The following is a 17,797-nucleotide window of genomic DNA, read 5'->3' as shown; positions in this document are numbered from 1 at the left end:
TGAAAAAAATCCTGTCTCTGTATCAGGGTTTCATTGTCTAGTTGTTAGTGGGACCTTTATGTTAGTCTTGAGAAATAATGAGTGTGGATTTTTGTTCTATATTAAAGCCAACTACGGAAAACATAAAGAGACCATAACGCAATGATAATATAATGCATGTTAGCTGCCTGTGAGCCACCCACTTATTTGGGAACTTTAATTCGCTATTGGTTTAAAAATAATAAAAATACAATTAAATTGGTTGTGATTACATCGTTTGTCCACTTCTACCTTGTAGTTTGAGCTAAATTCTGTTGCAGTAATATTTTAATCCTAAATTATGGTTTGAGAGATTATGAATGATGTTGCATTTATTTTTAAGTCAGTGGGAGGGTCCAAAGCACATATAGTAGTCAAATATCAGGTTCAGGCTCCCTGCCAACTCCAGTACTTTCCAGACAGTTCCGTTTTACATATACACATTTAAAGCAGAATGTGATGTATTATCTTTTGAAAGACACAAACATTTGCCGCACATTCTTTTATTCACAGCACAGCCTCTCTGCTGCAGATGAATGATCTAGCGTTCAGTGGTTTACTGAAGGGCAGAACAGAGGTGCAATTAACAGGGTGACTCATTGTGCTGCACCTGAGATAAATCTGTAATATCCTTTGTAACAACATTCCCTCACAGGGAGGGTGAGAGCCACATACAAACGTAACAAACAGGCACACAGGGTGAGGCCAAGCCACATTCTCACACCAGACCAGAGACCAAAGATGCTGCTTCAGTTGTTAAACTGATGATGTGGCTTTTATTAGGATCCAGCTGAGGTCATTAGCAACTCAATCAACACACACAGAACAACTGCAGGTCATACTGCCTCAGATGTGGTTGTGACACAAGGGCTGATATAAAGTTGTTGAGCAGCAGGATTATGCCTACTGATACCTTATGTCCAAAAACATTTGACCAGATTTGACCTGTGATGAAAACTGCATGTAAAAAAGTAGCAAAGTTGTTTGTGATCATGACAACCTGAAACACAGGATCAATACTGCCACAAGAGCTATGACTGTAGATTTGTCTCCTTCTAGTGGGCAGATAGAGACTACAATCCAGCCTCAACCTCTTCTGCACCGAGTCACTTTTCACTTTCAATTCACTCTGTTCAGGAAGTGTTTTTAAAATCACAAATGCTGCAAATGTTTTTCATGTAAAAATGGATATCTGACATAATAAATACAGTACGGAAGTCAGCATTTACATTGCCTGCTCTGTCAGCATATTAATTACAATATCTATTTACATTTTGGACAAACTTGAAAGTGAAGTGCCTTCACTTCATCTGTGCTTTTTGCGTGGAGATCAATTCTTCAACAGTCGCTGTCAGAAACCCAAAGTGAAGATGAAATCACATAAAACTTAAACATAACCCCAAAGCAAATCAGATAATCATTTACAGAAACATATTGATCATGCAGGCAGCACCAGTCACATCTGTAGCTTGTCTGTAAAGCATGTGCGGGAGTCCACTTAACAGTTTCAGTTCGATGAATATAAAGAAACATTTTTCTAAAATAACAATTAAGCAAATATAATGATTGCCTTTATGCAAATATATATTTATAACTGCTAAATGAGCAATGCAAATATACAAATGTTGTTTCCCTTTGGGACTTCGCTTGTTTGTCTGACGATGATGTCACAGGGGTTAAGCGTCAAAGTCTCAGAGCTCCGTCATCAGGAGGGCTCTTAGGATCTTCTCTCTGTTCAACCTAATTTCTTCTCCGCTACAGACACATAACAAACATACAAGCTTCTGGTTAAAACAAGCTTAAATTATGCCTCTTTTGATGAAAATTGTATTTCTGCAACCATTAATAAAACATACAGGGCATCATGAAATCATTTTTACAACATAAACTCTGCATTATAAAGGCGCAGAGCAGTAACTACAAATAAAAGTCAATAAGTTAACATACATAAGTTGTAAAGCCTTTCTTGAATGTTTTTTTAGGCTGGTGATAAATCATTATCACAGATTCGACATAAAACCGTAAAAGAACCTTTGAATACTGCACTTCTTGTGAGCTAAAAAGGGACAGGGAATACATACAAAATGTGTTCCTGTGTCTCTTTATTTAGTTTTCTTGACCATTTGGCTAATGAGCAAGTTACATAATCTAATGAAAAACATTTATGTGATATAAAGGCAGCTGAACCAAAACAAATCATGTGAATTTCACAGTAGTCAGAGGCTGCATAGATGGCAATTAGCTTACTCTGCTAAACTAAGCTAGTTTTAGCAGGACCTCTTAGCAGTTTATGTTTTTTTGTCACCATAATAATAACATTTTGCTGCTGTCGTATTTATGTAGTATTGCAAATTCAATATAAGACGGTTAAATTGATTTGTCAGATAAGAAAAAAGGAAAATGCGAGTATCTCAACAGCCAGCCTCAATTAGCTTAAGTCATAAATAAACAGTCTTAGCAAATTTGGATGCTTCTCCCATTAGACGTTTCTACGGCATCATGATTTTATATGATAAAACAAACATTTGTCAGTTCATATGCATCTAAGAGGTTTGGTAAGCACTGATTTAATCTATTTATTGTATTCTATGAACTGGTCATATATTTAATATAGCCTATGTTCAACAGCTGTCAAATAAATGTAGTCAATTTAAAAGTGCAATATTGCCTTTTAAAATTGTAAAGTAGCGTAAAAGTAAAGTGACTCAAAAATGTTTCTTCAAATTTGAGCAAATACATTTCATGACTTTCCACCACTGTGGATAACGTGTCCACCCGAGCACAGGGGAGGTTTTATTACCTGTCGTTATGGGCAGCAAGGTAAGGGACCAGGTGAGGAATGGAGCTACGGTTGTAAGAAGGGGAGAGGTGGGGGGAAGGTGAAGGAGAGGGACAGCACGGACTACCCAGCTCCAGTGCTGGCATTTTATCCACCTGCAATACACATCAGTGCACGCACACACACACACACACACACATAGAAATTCCTCCGTTTACTTTACAGATAATACAGAGAGGCGGAATTAACACCCCCCCCCCCCCCCCCCCCCCCCCCATAGGTGGAGTGCAGTGCACCACACAACTATACATTCTTAAGGGTTTTTAGGGCGTGTGTGTGTAGGTGTGCGAGGGTGTGTGTTACCTGCGGGTATATGGACGGCTGTATCTGTTTGTCCAACGAGCTGCTCGAGCCTGACTTTGCGGCACTCTGAGAGGACATGGCTGCAAGTGCTTCTGGGAGATTGTCCTCATCTTCGTGGTTACTGATGAGCAACAAATTGAGAGACTGAATGGCTTACATGACCTGCAGACTGTTCTGAACAGAATGTCATTGTCGGGGAGCAGAGATAGCAGGACTGTTTGCTTCAAGTGCTCAGAGGAGTGTTCATTTCAGACGGGCAATTTCCCACTCATAGACGTCCAAGAGCTTGCTGAGAGCGCTGGCCTTCAACAATAACCAAAGGTGATGTGTACTCACAAGCTGAACTGTCGGATCAGCCGTTTCCTGCGGCTGGTGCTGGGGTTGGCTTTTGGCTGCAGACTCTCTGGCGTTGGGTTGCGGTCTTGCCGATGGGTTGTCTTGTCAGCAGCCAAACTGGATGCAGCTGAGTCTTGGGACGAGCTCTGATACCTGAAGACCAGAGCCATTACAATGGTGGGGGTAAGTCATGGTATGAAGAAATATGAATAAACATGAAGAAGAGATGAGGTACTGACCTGTCATTGAGGGTCTCATTTGTGTTCCTCCCTGTGGGCGTTGTTGGGGCCTCCTTCTTTGTTGTGGATGAGAAAAGGATGGAGATAATGCTGTTAGCTACACTAACAAGTACACAAGATGGAGGTTTAATGCTTAGAGAGAGGTCAGATTGGGTACTGACCCTGAAAGCTGCCTCCATCTGGGCCTTGAGGATGTTACATTTGAGGTGGTCTGGCAGCATCGCTGGAGAAGCAGGAGGATGCAGAGACTTTTCAGACAATTGCTTCTCCTCTCCCTGCCAGGAGAGTGAGCAGAAAGGTGAGGAGAGAAATGTCATTGTGTGAGTAGGACAGGAAAACAGCATGAGGGAAACGTGTCTGACCTTGTTGTCGATGTTGATGTGCAGCGAGGGCCAGGGAGGAGAGTCACTGTCTGACTCCAGAGCCTTGAGCAGAGACTGAGAGATGTCCAACTCATCCGCAGGGCAGGGAGGAGCTCTGCGTTCTGATTGACACAAAGTTTAATGAGAAAATAAGCAATACAGGCTACATTTAGAACAGACATGCTGTTTATAGACAACGCAGTGAGTGGGCTTGACGTGGGAGGGATTGGAAAGTGGAGTCTGTGTCTAAATACTTGATTGCTTAAATGCATTACATCAGATTCGAGAGACGTTTTAGATCCCCACTTAAATGTCTGGAGATACTTCACAATATAAACAATACCAATAAAAAATTGCAAAGAAACAGAGAGTAAATACTTATTATTGGCCATATTTGCAACTTCTGCCACTGCAATGGCAGGCCACAGAATTACATTTGAGGTAAATTGTTTTATTTAAAAGCCATATTAATCACATTCAAAAGCAGTAACGTTTGTTTTGTTTCAACAATTTTTGGTGCAATTTTTGGATAAAGAGTTAGCATGAAATCTTTTTACATTTCTTTGGAGTGTAAAATAGCAAAACTGTCCAAATCACATGAGGAATCTCCTGAAGCTTGTGTTTGTTGCTTTTCTGAATGATGCATCACAACTGATTAAAGATACAGCAAATGCAAAAACTTAAGGAGACATATTTTTGTCTTTTTTGTGAACGAAGAGCAAAAATAAATGCACACAACTGGTTTACATGTAGTTTTTGGGGTTGTAAATCAAACTCCATTCACCTCCAATGAAATGCAATAAAAACTTTAGACTCGGAGGACGATATTTTAAAACATTGGTGCCTTTTTGAAATTTGGGTGAACTAAACCTTAAAATAAAACCCCCCAAAAAAACCAGTGCAGACAAACATGCAGTACTGAGCATGAAAAAGAGCATCAGTGTGGAGTCTGGACATATCGCATTGTTTTGCAGCACTTCTTCCGGCTGACAGTACTCACTGTTCTTGGTGTGTGTGTGGCAGAGCGTGTCCTGGCTGTGTGTGTGGCGACGGTGATGGTGGTGGATCTGGCTAGAATACGAATTCTCGTTCTCTTCAACACTGAACTGATGGTCTGAAGCAGGACCACTCAGCGGGAAACTGAGGATGCACACATGCAATCAAAAGGAACCAAACCCCCAACAAAATGACACTTAAATATGAAAAGTTATTCATCAATTTTCATCTAACCTTTAATTCTTTAAAGCTCATGACTAATGTAGATGCTGAATAAGACAGTATGCGATGTCATTTTTAAAACAATGAATCAAAAATCTTTTGCAGTTTTTGCATTTCTCACTCATAAACAATTTATTGTTTTAGAAGCAATATGGCAACATCCTTAAAGGCAAAATGTGATTCGAGTAAACATTAAAAGTAAAAGGTGACACACTACAACAGCAAAGCATTGGCCACATCTTCTGTAAACACTTGGTTGATTTAGCAAATCCATAACCTGATACAACATTAATGTAATGTTCATTCAAAAACCTCATTTTGAAAGCACGACACCGCACATGTAAGACACTACTTCATGTTTCTACTTCACACTGAACTACACACTAAACAGAAATCCTAATCCCTAAACCAGCATGCAGTAGGTGCAGGAGTGGAACCCTCAATCCTGCTGAGAATTACCTCATTCAGCACACACTCACTTTGTCACTTTAACAAAAGTGATTTTGGAATAATTTAGCTGTCACAAGATTTCTAAAACATGAAGGAAAATGTAATCTTCAAGGCAGATTTTGCAGTAAACACAGGGATTAAAACACAACCGTGATTACATTAAAATATCCACAAGCACAGCAAGGCACACAAACCTATTAAGCCTGGTCCATATCTTTATTTTGTTGTGACTTTTAGTTTAAGTTAGAGTTAGGTATTTTTTTTATTATTATTATTTTCTTATTTCAGCTCGGGGGATCATCATGTTTTAACCATAGACTGTTTGAACATTTTGACCAGTTAGGTATTAACGAGGTATAATGTTATGCATCTTGTTGGTCTATAACTTGAGTCTTGTTTTCTGGCCTAAATTTGTTTTTATTTTGGCAAACTGCCACCATTAAAAGCATGCAGCATTACCTAAAAGTACTTCCTGTTTGCAATGGCCCATGAATGTGCAAAAAACTATCACTGAATTATTTTAACTTTAAGAAAAACTGAAAATTGTCATGATTCTCAAGGAAGTCCTGAATTTGTCTGGAGCATGATTTTACAATGTTTCTGAATAGATTCATGCATAGATTTATTAATGATGAACATTGAAGATGATGATATCTTTATAATCTGAAAATCACACTAAATCTAAAAATAGTTATGACCTGTAGGAGGAGTAAATTGCAACAATCGGGTATGCTGAGGGTTTTTAAGTCACCTTAACTGCCTCTATGAGCTGATAAACTGTTGATGATAAACGGGCCAAATCACCAGGCTAAACAACAATAATTAAGCTCCCCCTGCTTTTAAAACATATAGATACACCTGTCCCTTTCACCTCACACAGTATCTTTGCACCACTTCTCCCTCCAAGTGCCCCCTCCAATGTTTGAAACCTCTGATGAATTCCTTTGCAGTTTTTTGGGTCATTTTAAGAAAGTAGACAATGAAACACATGACGGGATGGGACAAATAAATGGATGAGGATGACGGAGACGAATCCATCTCCAGAGCTTCTCTCTTTGGGGCACCAGTCTGCGTGAGTCTCGGTGGCTGAGTTTTTAAAACAGAGTCCCAGGTTAAACAGAGGTCAAACTGCGGTCATGACCGTGTCCCTGTAAACCAAACTGATGGATCCTGGAGAGATGCTGCTGGTTCGCTCCGGGACGGGAGGGCGACTGGACACGGGACTCATGGCCTCAAAAGAAGGCCTGAACATGACACGTAAATGAAGAATCACACACACACGCACACGCACACGCACACACACACACACACACACACACACAAGCATAGAGATAGAGAAGACACAGACAGACAAACAGGCATATGAGGTGTATGAGTGACATGAAGTGTGATGAAAAACAGATTGTGGGAGATGACAGAGTCGATTTCTTAAAGCAAATTCCCAATCATCTTCTCAGTGGTCAGTTTTCTTACCTGTGTGACGGCGTGTGTCCAGAGGGCTGCAGGTAAACTGGGGGTGTGAGCACGGGGTGGGGCGGATGCCACAGCTCATGACCCATGGGAATGTTGTGTTGGTACTGGAAGGAAAGAGAGGATTGAAGAGATGCTGAAATTAAATGTTGCTACAAGGACAAAGCCAGATCAGTTGCTGGTGTGTGTGTGTGTGTGTGTGTGTGTGTGTGTGTGTGTGTGTGTGTGTGTGTGTGTGTGTGTGTGTGTGTGTGTGTGTGTGTGTGTGTGTGTGTGTGTGTGTGTGTGTGTGTGTGTGTGTGTGTGCGTATGAAAGTGGGTTATCTGAGGTCACTCACCGGATGTAGGCTGGGATCGGGGCTGGCGTGGGAGCTGGAAAAGAACTTCAATAATCACTGACAGCAGATTTACACAATGATAGATTTTACAGCAGAGCCAAATACATTATTCTGGTGTATGTACTATACAAACAAATACATTTAAAGTGAGAAAAATGAGGAAAAACCTACAAAGTGACAACCATTTTATTTCTCTTCCCTTTGGAAAGGGGATATTTTGGTGTTTAGTCAGGCTGTTATCTGGATTAAGGTCAAGGTTATGGGATAAGTAATAAATGTAATAGCTGGAATGTCCTCGTAAATATATCAATGTGAATTCATTTTTCATTATTCTTCATATTGGTGTGTCTGTGAGTGTCATTTTCACCTGATATGTGGAGGCTTGGCTGGAGAAATAGAAACTGAAAGATAGATATAACGTCAGTTAGCAAAGAGATAGAGAGAGATTGAAAACAGCACGTCTGTCGTTTTATCTTAATTTATCTGCACTTTTTAAAAAGAGCAATAAAGTGTTTTTCAGTCCACACTCTTTCCAGACTCTCCTGCTCCGCTTTACCAGCGCTTGACTCAGAGTTCATTTATATTCAAGGGCGGAATGACAAATCCGATTCCAATAAATAAAAGATGTTTGGACGTCAACATCGACAGTCCTGAGGTAAATACATGCATTTAATCATTTATGTAAAGTGAGGTAGAGGCTTGTTTGGCTTCTGAAGCCATTGTAGCTCACAGACAGACGGAATTATGGGGGAGTGAAGAGTACAGCAGGTGCTTTTGACAAAGTAGAAAGGTGACGCTAAAGTCTAAAAACCTGGAGTTTTGATCACTTTCTTTTAAAAAGAACCAAGCTGTCTGATGTCCGACACTGTTAGAGAACAACCTCTGGGAAGCTGATAGCTTTACAGCCTGCAGCACTTTCTTTCAACAGTAATTCTATACAGCAAATTAAATGATCCAAAACATAATGAACCAAAACAGTACATGACCTTTATGATACCACGCAGAAGTGAAAAAAGACGTAACAGGATGTTGTGAGTCATCCATGTTTTGTATGTGCTGATAAGACTCACCTTTGCTCAGTGACTGTGTGCGGGAGGGGTACCGCTTGCTCGGCCTTCTCTCAAATGTACTGGCTCTCCTCAGTCTGCCTCCATGTGTAGCCTGATACTCCGTCTTACCACTGAGATAAAAGGTAAATAGTGAAAAACATTATTACAAAAATGTTAAAGTGCAACAAAGCTGCCATCTGAATGAGCTTAAGGGTTTTAAAAAGGCAATTTTTGAAACATTTGTTTACACTTCACTAAATGAGGCTTAAACACAACAAAATTCATCCTCACTTTTAAGGATTTATTGGAATTAGAGGTTTTAAGTTTTGACAGCTGCTGTTTTGCCGCCATCAGGAAAACTCTTAACATAGTTTAGTGAGCTCCATTGTCAATGAGGCTGAATATCTAACTAAAGTTTGGTAGTATAGACTATAATAAAGACTAGATTATATGTAACATTGTAATTTAATATAAAACCGTGATTTGCATTAATCTCAATCAGACCCGTTTTGCATTTCTTTTTAACTGGTGATAAATAGTAAACAATAAAGAGACACTGGTGTGCTTAAGATATTGGATTACCTTAAACACATGTTCCTGTTTTTACTTCCACCACCTGTAACATGAGTTTTTATCCACTGACTTCAGAGGAAAACCCACTGTGCCTTTCACACTGCTTTCATTCAGCTGCTCCAACAAATGACAGGAAGTGCCCTTCAAGTGTGAGAATTTGCTTTGACCATCTCTGATAATAGTCACAAGAAAACAAACAATATGAAGGGAATATCTCAGTCGCCATAGGAACAGATCCATGTAACCATAGATACACTGTAACCATAGATACAAAGGCTCTGCTTTATGTGACACACGATTCCCCATGTGCTAGTAACAAGTGGTGGCCACAACTACCTGAGTGAGCCAACTTGTGTGATCCCTCTTCAGTGCAGAGACAGCAGTCAGTGAGACACTGTGCTGACAGTAAAGTACAGGTGTGAGTCCGTCTCTGTGCTCTACCTGAATCTGAAGCGAGACCCGAGGCGGGTGAAGTCGCTGCGGTTGGTCTTGCCTGTGGTTGGCTGCCGTAGCCGAAAGAAAGCGTGGCTCTCTACGGCACACTTCCACAGGTGTTTACAGATCTTGGAGCTGGCCAGCTGAAACACAAACGTGTGCTCCTGCTCCCGACCCTTCACAGTCACAAAACAACCAGACACTGTTAATTTGCCTCACAGCTGATTGCATGGAGACATTTGTATGTGGGAATGTATTTGCCTACAGAATATGAGGACACAAACCTGATCATCGTCTTCCACCACCGCCAACGTGAGTCGACTCTTTTTGAAGTCCAGTTGAGTGATTTTGGGCCTGAATAATACAGCAGAACAACAAAATCACACACTCTGTATTTTTGCCTGAAGAGTGAGATGATGAGAGCGGTACTTTGGCCATAGTTTGATCTAATAGCACCTTCAAGAGTGATTTTGGTTTTCGGGTCACGTCCCAAACCCATCCTGCCTCCAAGTCAATCATTCAATAATTAATCTACCCGAAAAGACCTGCTCTCAATCAATCAAATGTTAGTAGTTTTGTTATTCTAATAATCAGTTAATCTATTGATTATGTTTTTTGATTGACTGATAAATCATTTACAACATGAAATGTCAAAAAAACAAAATAATCACTATCACAGCTTTCCCGAGACTCAAGTGACATTTCCAAGTTTCATGTTTTGTTGAAATTAGTCCAAAATCACTCAATCTTTAATTTAATATGATATAATACTTTAAAAATTGTTTTGTAAATCGTAAATGTTTGTAATCTTTACACTAATTCTTCATAAAAATTACAATAAATATAAAACAGTTGCCAATTCATTTTTTCTGTTGATCACTGAATCAATTACCTACCAAGAGTTTCAGCTGTAATTTATATACACAACAGCTGTTACAAACCTGGAAAAATCAGGCACCAGGAAATGTAATGCGTCACTATGACAATCAATAACTGAGTGTTGTTGTCGTTAGTGGATATATGACAGAAAAAAATATGATATTTTAATTAGGACATTCTGATGTTTTGTGCTAATGTCTGTTGTTTGAGTCACGAGTTTGAAAATGGAATATAGGTCTGTAGTTTATGTAAATGTCTTATTTTATAATGTGTAAAATGGACAAATATTGGAACTCACTAGATTAGAAATGCATTCAAAATACCTACCAAAAGAAGAGCCCAATTTTATTGGAGCCTTCAAATACCAAGATGCCAGTAGGCGTGAGACCCAGTGCATATTCCCCTCCATCTCTGCCCTGCAGACACAACATATACACATTTACTCCTCTGACACACCTGCAACGTAGTGACATATGTAGAGTAATAATTGTGTTCGTAAAATTCGCTCACACACCTTGACAAAGTGCATATCTACGCCGTAAAGTTCCAGCCACTTGCATTTGTTGAGAAAAGAAATCTCTGCTTGTGACGGACTCTTTCCCCTGTGGTTATAAAATAAGACACCATGTTGAGTTTTAGAACAAAAATATCACTCCCTCCGTCACCTCAGCTCTGACAGTCTGTTGAGCAGCTCAGTCTGAAAAAGAAAACTATCAAAAATGACACTTGTTGCATGACCTCAACTGGTAATTGGTGTTTGCTCTAAGGCAACTACTCAGTGAGTAACCGTCCGGCTGCATCCCAGACTCAGCCTTGGTGTCGTGTGGAAGAATGACTGTGAACTCAGTCTGTCCTTGCGTGGCTCAGCCGGCCCAGTGAAGTGCAGCATATGTGTACGTAATCTAATCCGAGATGGGAGCAATCAGAGCGCGGCTGGGTTAAATACTGCCTGGAATCAATCAAGACCCTCCAGGGATTAATCCCATAATCCTTCACGCAGACCAGTGATAGCGAGGCCAGGATGGAGGAGGAGAGCGCAGGGGGGGCGGTGAAATTAGACGCCCTTGTCAGTGAAAATGCTGCTGCTGAAAGGCCACAGCAGAATGACTTCCTTTTCTGCTCTGTGTCGGCTTTTTGCCCCACTTGTTTCATCCAGTGAGGAGAGAAACTGGCTCAGGTCAAATTGCCGGCCACTGGACGCCGTCCAGTGAGGTGCTTTGAAACAGCAGAAGTATTGTAACAACTAGTCCAGATCACTGTGTAGAAATGTTTATGTGTCCTGGGTTGTAGTGCACAAGAAGGTCGCATTTTAGGATCAGTAATGTTCAGGATAAACACCGAACTGCTCTGTGATTTCACTGATAACCTTTATTCTCACCTGAGGTCCAGCCATCTGCCAAAGATGTCCGCCTCCATGGTCTCACTCTGTTTGGGAGTGAAACGAAACTCTGACACAAGCTCAGGAGAGTGCTCCAAGGAATCGCAGTCTCCCATCTCACCTGGATATCGATACACACAAACACAATTCAAATACAGATGCATCAAACCAAGATATTCAGGGATACAAATATGTATCAGGGGAGCAGGGACACAAACCACACAAGCAAAACAGTGACTAATGACTTCCCAAAAGTCTCAAATAAATCTAAAAGGTTACATGAAGCTTTGGAAAACTGTTGGTGTATAAAGGATCACTGGTGTTTTCCTTTAAAGAGTGAAAAATGTAACTATCTGTACATATATATGAACATAAGTGAGTACATGAAGTTGACTTACTTTGTAAACAATATGACGCCAGCTCTACTGACACATCGTATGGACATTTCAACCTGACAAGAAAAAGAGACACAAATGACGAGATGTTTTCAGTGTGAGTGTTATGCTCATGATATCAAAACCTCTGTCCTACACATGGTGTGATGGGTACATGTTATCATGTGCTGGAGAGACATAAAAGTGGCTGAATGCCCAACACTGTGAGCCTCTGTGTGTGTGTGTGTGTGTGTGTGTGTGTGTGTGTGTGTGTGTGTGTGTGTGTGTGTGTGTGTGTGTGTGTGTGTGTCAAGGAGGAGAGGTACAACCCTTTTGCTAAAATAAGCAGCCCTCTGCTGTTCTTGATCTTGAGCTTTATAATAGAGCTGGACTCTGGGGATCCGTGGCCCAGATAGAGGCAGGAGGAGGGAGAAGGGTAACACACTGTCTGAAGTGTGTGTTTGTGCAGGCGGGTTTGTGTTTGTTTGTAAAAAACAGACTCCGCTGTACAGAAGTCCCAGAAACTCCAGTGTAGGTGACCTATGTTTATGCTGTTACAGGTGAGTGTGTTTCCTTCATGTTTAATGCTGCTGATGAGATCCGCACGTCCTCACAAATGAAGAGAAGGCACCTGAAAATGACTCGTGAGGAATTTTTTTTAAATATTTTCTGTAGCTGCTCCTCCCTCTTCCCAATCTTTAGCAGTGTCAATCTTCTCATATACCTCTCAAAAACACAGCAAATAATTTCCCAAAATGTTGAACTACTCCTTTAAATGTGCAGCAAAACAATACTGTTTATGTATGTACTCCAGATGTAATGTTGCCGTGTGTGTGACTGAGTTTCTGGGTACATAAACAGTGACAGAGAAACTTACTTGCCAGACAGAATGTCTTGTCGAAGCTGCAACACAAACAGATACCTGTTGATGAGACAAACAACAAAACAAATGAGTGAGAGATAACAATATAAATCAATTGATGTGTCACAGGCTTTTCCTCATATCTGACACATAATTTGTTTTAACAAGACTCTGTCCTTGATTTGAATCTGCCCACAGCAGCAGAGTAATTAGCCCTGCGTCCCCTTTGGCCCTCTACACAAGGCTCGAGAGAGAGAGAGAGAGGTAGGTGTGTGTGTGTGTGTGTGTGTGTGTGTGATTTTTACCTTGTAAATTCCTCACGCAGGTTGTTCGGCTCTGAAGAGTAAAATTTCACTCTGAAGAAGAGTCTGTATGGCTGACCGTCTAAAAGAAATATAGGCAGAGGGAAAAGTGTGAATAAAGACTGTGTGTGTGTGTGTGTGTGTGTGTGTGTGTGAGACAGAAAGAGCTTGAGGTGGAAAAGTAATTTATTGAAAATGTATTCAATCAAATAAAATCGTCTTATAGTTTATTTCATCTATTTAATCTCGTCCTTCCGCCGTTGTCTTTTCATCACGTCCATCCATCACGATCACAAGGTCAAAAATCTTTATCCATTCGTACTTGTCTTTCCCGTTTGCCTTAAAACATCAATCAGAGTGTCTTTCAGGCTCCACAGCAGCTACCACCCAGTGAATAAATGACCAGTGAAACACGTCATCCATCTCTCTTCCCCCTGCTGCACATTTCATTCCCCTTTTTACAAGGTACAGAGCAAACAAGGGTACGGCTCGTAATGCACATGCTAATCACCATGTCAACATTTGATAATGCTCCACCTGCTCCCCCACTTACCTGCTACCGTATACATATACTAAACACTGCACATTTTCCTGCACACAAGCAGTGCTAATTAGGAAAACAATCTGAGACTGTCTGCACTTACCTCGGATCTGTTTCTTTATAAGCTTGGACATGTCCAGCCAGTGCTAAAAGAGAGACGAGAATAAGCAGGTGAGAATGACGTATATCAATTTGTGGTTCACAGTGATAGAAGTAAGAACTTGTGACTCACTGAGACTTGATCTGTGTCCATAAACTGCAACCCGAAGTAGTCTGTCTCAACCAGATCTATGTGATACATGATCTGGTCAAAGAGGTCCTGGCCTTTGGACTTGCTCTAGAACAGCAGAACACAAAGAAACTTATTTTTCACCTGTTTTGTATTTATCTCTTCTGCTCTTGTAACCTGATATGAGTCTTTAAAGGTGAGTCAGCAGTTTCACCACTGACAGATATCCCGGTAATTTGGGCATGAAAATGGATTAGAAATAGATCTGGTCTCCATATCAGTAGTAGAATGACTTGTAGTAGATGTGAAAGTGGCTGTTTGTGCGTGTGCATCTCGGTCAAAAGGAGAAGGACAACGGCCTCAGGGAAAGGCCCTTATTGAGGCCTTTGTCATAAACACGCAAACCACAAACACAAGTCAGTGCACTTACACACAACATTTTTATCTTAAACTTTATTAAAACAGATTACGAGTAGATGTGCCTCATGACCCACATAAATCACAGTGGGTGTGTAGGAAGATAACAGCATTGTACAGTGGAGCCTGACAACCAGTCTAAACTTCCTGGTGAGTGTATGAATGTTAGCGGAAATCAGTGGTATTAACGGATTGGGGACAGGAAAGAAAATCGCTATTGCTCATTCTGCAGCATGTAGTTTAGAGAGGCTGATTGATATCATAGCCTCTGTCACATGGGGGCATAAACACGATCAAACATTAGAAAAAATGTTCCTCACAAAGTCGCACACAGAGGCGAATATTTCACTCATCCAGCTTGAAGTGACAGCCTAATACACTTATATAGGTGAGTTTCAGCTCTGTTCTGTGCACCTGTATCAATGCCAATGGGAGTAGAAGAGAACATGAACAAACTTGTTCCAGCACACCTGTGACTAAGCCGCCAGCTTGACAAGCCGTGTGTCATTTTGAACTGTAATACCTCGGTAGAAGCTGTGGCTTTGTGTTATTGCTGTAATCTCCCTGCTGGACAAGAGGAGGAAGACTCTCTACCCCTGTTAACCCACAATACACCGGCCGTGAGCTTCACGACGCACGCACGCAGCAGCAGCAGCAGCAGCTTCGGTGACACACTCAACCTTCCAAACGAAAACATCTTATGGGGAGCCACTTACGCACACGTGCCCACACACTCGCTCATCATCCCACCTACCCCTCGCACGCTCGTAGCACTCTGTCTGTGACACAGAGTCCCCACAGTGGTAAATCAGATCAGGGAGTCAGGGAATAAGAGAGAGACAGAGGGAGATGGAGGGAGCACGGGAGGGGAAAAAAAAAAAAAAAAAAAAAGAGAAGAAGGAGGAGGAGGCAGAGTGTGAAAGAGGAGGATGATGAGCAAGGGAGCACAGAGGGAGAAGATTACGAGGGAGGATGGCACTAGGAGGGCAGACAGGGAGAGAGCGGAGATTGGCTGAGGGTGATTACATACAGGCAAATAAGAGAAAAGAAAGGGAAGGGAAGATGCTGTAAACGAGCAAACAAGAGGAGGAGGCAGCGTCAGGTCTGTCTCAGAGTTCCCTGCAGTCAGAGCGAGGAAGCAATGTGATGAACTTGCTGATCATAACACCATCTGGAGCTGCACCTCTCACTGCACTGGAAGAGACATACTCACGCACACACTGGTATTATATAGGCCACTATGATACTACAGAAAGGGAAACTTTGGAAACTTATCTGTGCTGAACTCCAAACTTGTATTATCGCTCAGTCTGTTGATGCTATTGTTTATATTATTTGGTGCCAAAAACAATAACCTCAAATCCCAAAAGAACATCTTTAAGTTGCTCTTTGACATTAGAAATTCTACTGTCTTCATATTTGAGAAGCTGAATCCAGTAAGTTTAGGACAGGTAATCAAAAATCTACTGATCAATTAATCAATGAGGCCAGACGTTTGAGCCCTATTTGAACTGCATGCCCGCTAAATAAATGGAGAAATAAAAAGCTGTCACTTGAACACTTTCACTAACCAGAGTTGGTTTCAATTAAACATTCATTATGATAAAGTTAAGTTGTCCCGATTCACTATATTTTGAATTGAAAAGGTTGAAACAGAAAGCTACCCTGATCCCAGACTAAATAAGCTCCAACATATTAAATTTCAGGGCAGCAGGAGACCAGCAGGAAGACCCACAAGGACTCCACTGTGTCCCCGGGCCACACTTTGACCCCCACTGATCTGGGCTACACCTTGTCCTGCTGCTTGTTCTCCTTTTACACACTCCCGCCGGCCAGTGTAAACAACACACTCACAGACAAATCCACGTTGACATCCGAGCCGTCCAGCAGCAGGACGCGGCAGGTGATGGTGGTCCTCGCCGTCCCGGCCGCTGGTATGTGAACCGAGGCTCCCCCGGTGACCACGGCGGGCGCGTGGACGACCTGCTGCTGGTGGGCCAGGAGCAGGGGGTTCCCGACCACCCCTCCTGCTCCACCACCTCCCCCTCCTCCTCCCCCTTTACCGTCCCGCTCGTCCCTCTCTCTCGTCTGGAGGCGGCTCCGGGAGCGGCGGCTGAACGTCCGGCGCAGAAAGCCCATCATCTTTCTGATCCACAAGGCGAGGAGGTCCGTGCCGTGTCCGTGAAAAGTGCCCCACACAACAGTCGCGTAAGCCGGGGTCCTGCTTCGGCTGCCACCGCCTCCTCCTCCTCGTCCTCCCCGGGGCGAGGAGTCACTTAGCAGGCACAGAGGAGACTTCAGGGCTGCCGATCAGTCCTCGGGCTGGATGTCGGCAGCAGCGGGGGACTCCAGTCGCATACTAATGAAACTAACACAGATCGACCACTGAGGCGCCAACCAGTTGATTTCCAATCATTTCTGTCCGGTGTGAAGGGCAGGACTGTGTCACGGAAATCCAAGCAGCCCTCCTCCTCCCCCTGTCCTGTCCTCTCCCGTGCACCTGCCTCCTGCTTTGCTCGCTGTTGTGCACCGACTCTAAAATCCCGGAGAAATCCCGTCAACGCTCCGCAGTGGGAACCCTGAGTCACACGGTGCCGGCAAGGGAGGAGGGGAGTCTTATCACCTCTGGACCCGACCGGACCCCGGCGGTTGTTGTTTCCTATTCACACCGGCCAACAGAAACTAGTTTACCCCACAGGTGAAAGTCAACCAGTGAAACTGGACAAACAGCATGATCTGCGCCTGCGTAAAAACACAGCGCAGAACAAACTTCTGTTCCTGCCGACTGGCCGACCCATCAGCGTCAGTGAACCAGCGCCACCTGTCTGTCTTTTGCCCGCCTGGGCCGGGAATACATTAGAGCAGATCATTACTGGTTCCCAAGGTGGGGTCCTGGGAGCCCATGCGGTCGTTAAAAGGTTTCCAAGAGGTCTGCAGTAGGATGATGATATATATCCCTATTCTTCAGGGTCCTACCCACAGCTTTAATACTTAGATACCAATCAAACGCTACATGCACTACATCTTTCATAGAATACAGTTTAGTTCAGAGCTTTACAGGTGACAAATTTAGATTAAGACAATAGCCTATAATGCAATGATGCACACAAGAAAAAATAAAGTAAAGAACGAGTGATTCTCTCCCAAACCACTTCTATCATAACTTTTATCTAATCTACTTCATT

General features: G+C 42.3%; 1 protein-coding gene across 2 annotated transcripts; it reads right to left on the bottom strand.

The window, feature by feature from the left end:
* Positions 1-771: 771 nt before the first annotated feature.
* On the bottom strand, positions 772-17,377 carry epb41l4b (erythrocyte membrane protein band 4.1 like 4B). 2 transcript variants are annotated; one of them, XM_069142860.1, is made up of 23 exons: positions 16,467-17,377; positions 14,199-14,303; positions 14,070-14,112; positions 13,429-13,507; positions 13,139-13,183; positions 12,286-12,338; positions 11,888-12,008; positions 11,024-11,111; positions 10,837-10,925; positions 9,915-9,984; positions 9,637-9,806; positions 8,644-8,753; positions 7,941-7,974; positions 7,574-7,607; positions 7,239-7,342; positions 5,098-5,237; positions 4,098-4,219; positions 3,897-4,010; positions 3,736-3,791; positions 3,497-3,649; positions 3,161-3,281; positions 2,819-2,952; positions 772-1,773 (listed from the first exon to the last, which is right to left on the bottom strand). In XM_069142860.1, the coding sequence occupies exons 1-23, from the start codon at positions 16,752-16,754 to the stop codon at positions 1,710-1,712; spliced, it is 2,337 nt and encodes a 778-aa protein (XP_068998961.1). In that variant the 5' UTR covers positions 16,755-17,377; the 3' UTR covers positions 772-1,709. The 2 variants fall into 2 exon arrangements, with proteins under 2 accessions (XP_068998961.1, XP_068998962.1); XM_069142861.1 differs by having other exon boundaries at positions 3,736-3,788.
* Positions 17,378-17,797: the final 420 nt, after the last annotated feature.

Source organism: Embiotoca jacksoni, unplaced genomic scaffold (assembly GCF_022577435.1).
Source record: "Embiotoca jacksoni isolate LCO1_2020_lvr unplaced genomic scaffold, fEmbJac1.0.p SCAF_11, whole genome shotgun sequence".
Taxonomy (NCBI): Eukaryota; Metazoa; Chordata; class Actinopteri; family Embiotocidae; genus Embiotoca; species Embiotoca jacksoni.
Note: the sequence above shows the minus strand (reverse complement) of the source record. Positions and strands in the feature narration are given on the sequence as shown.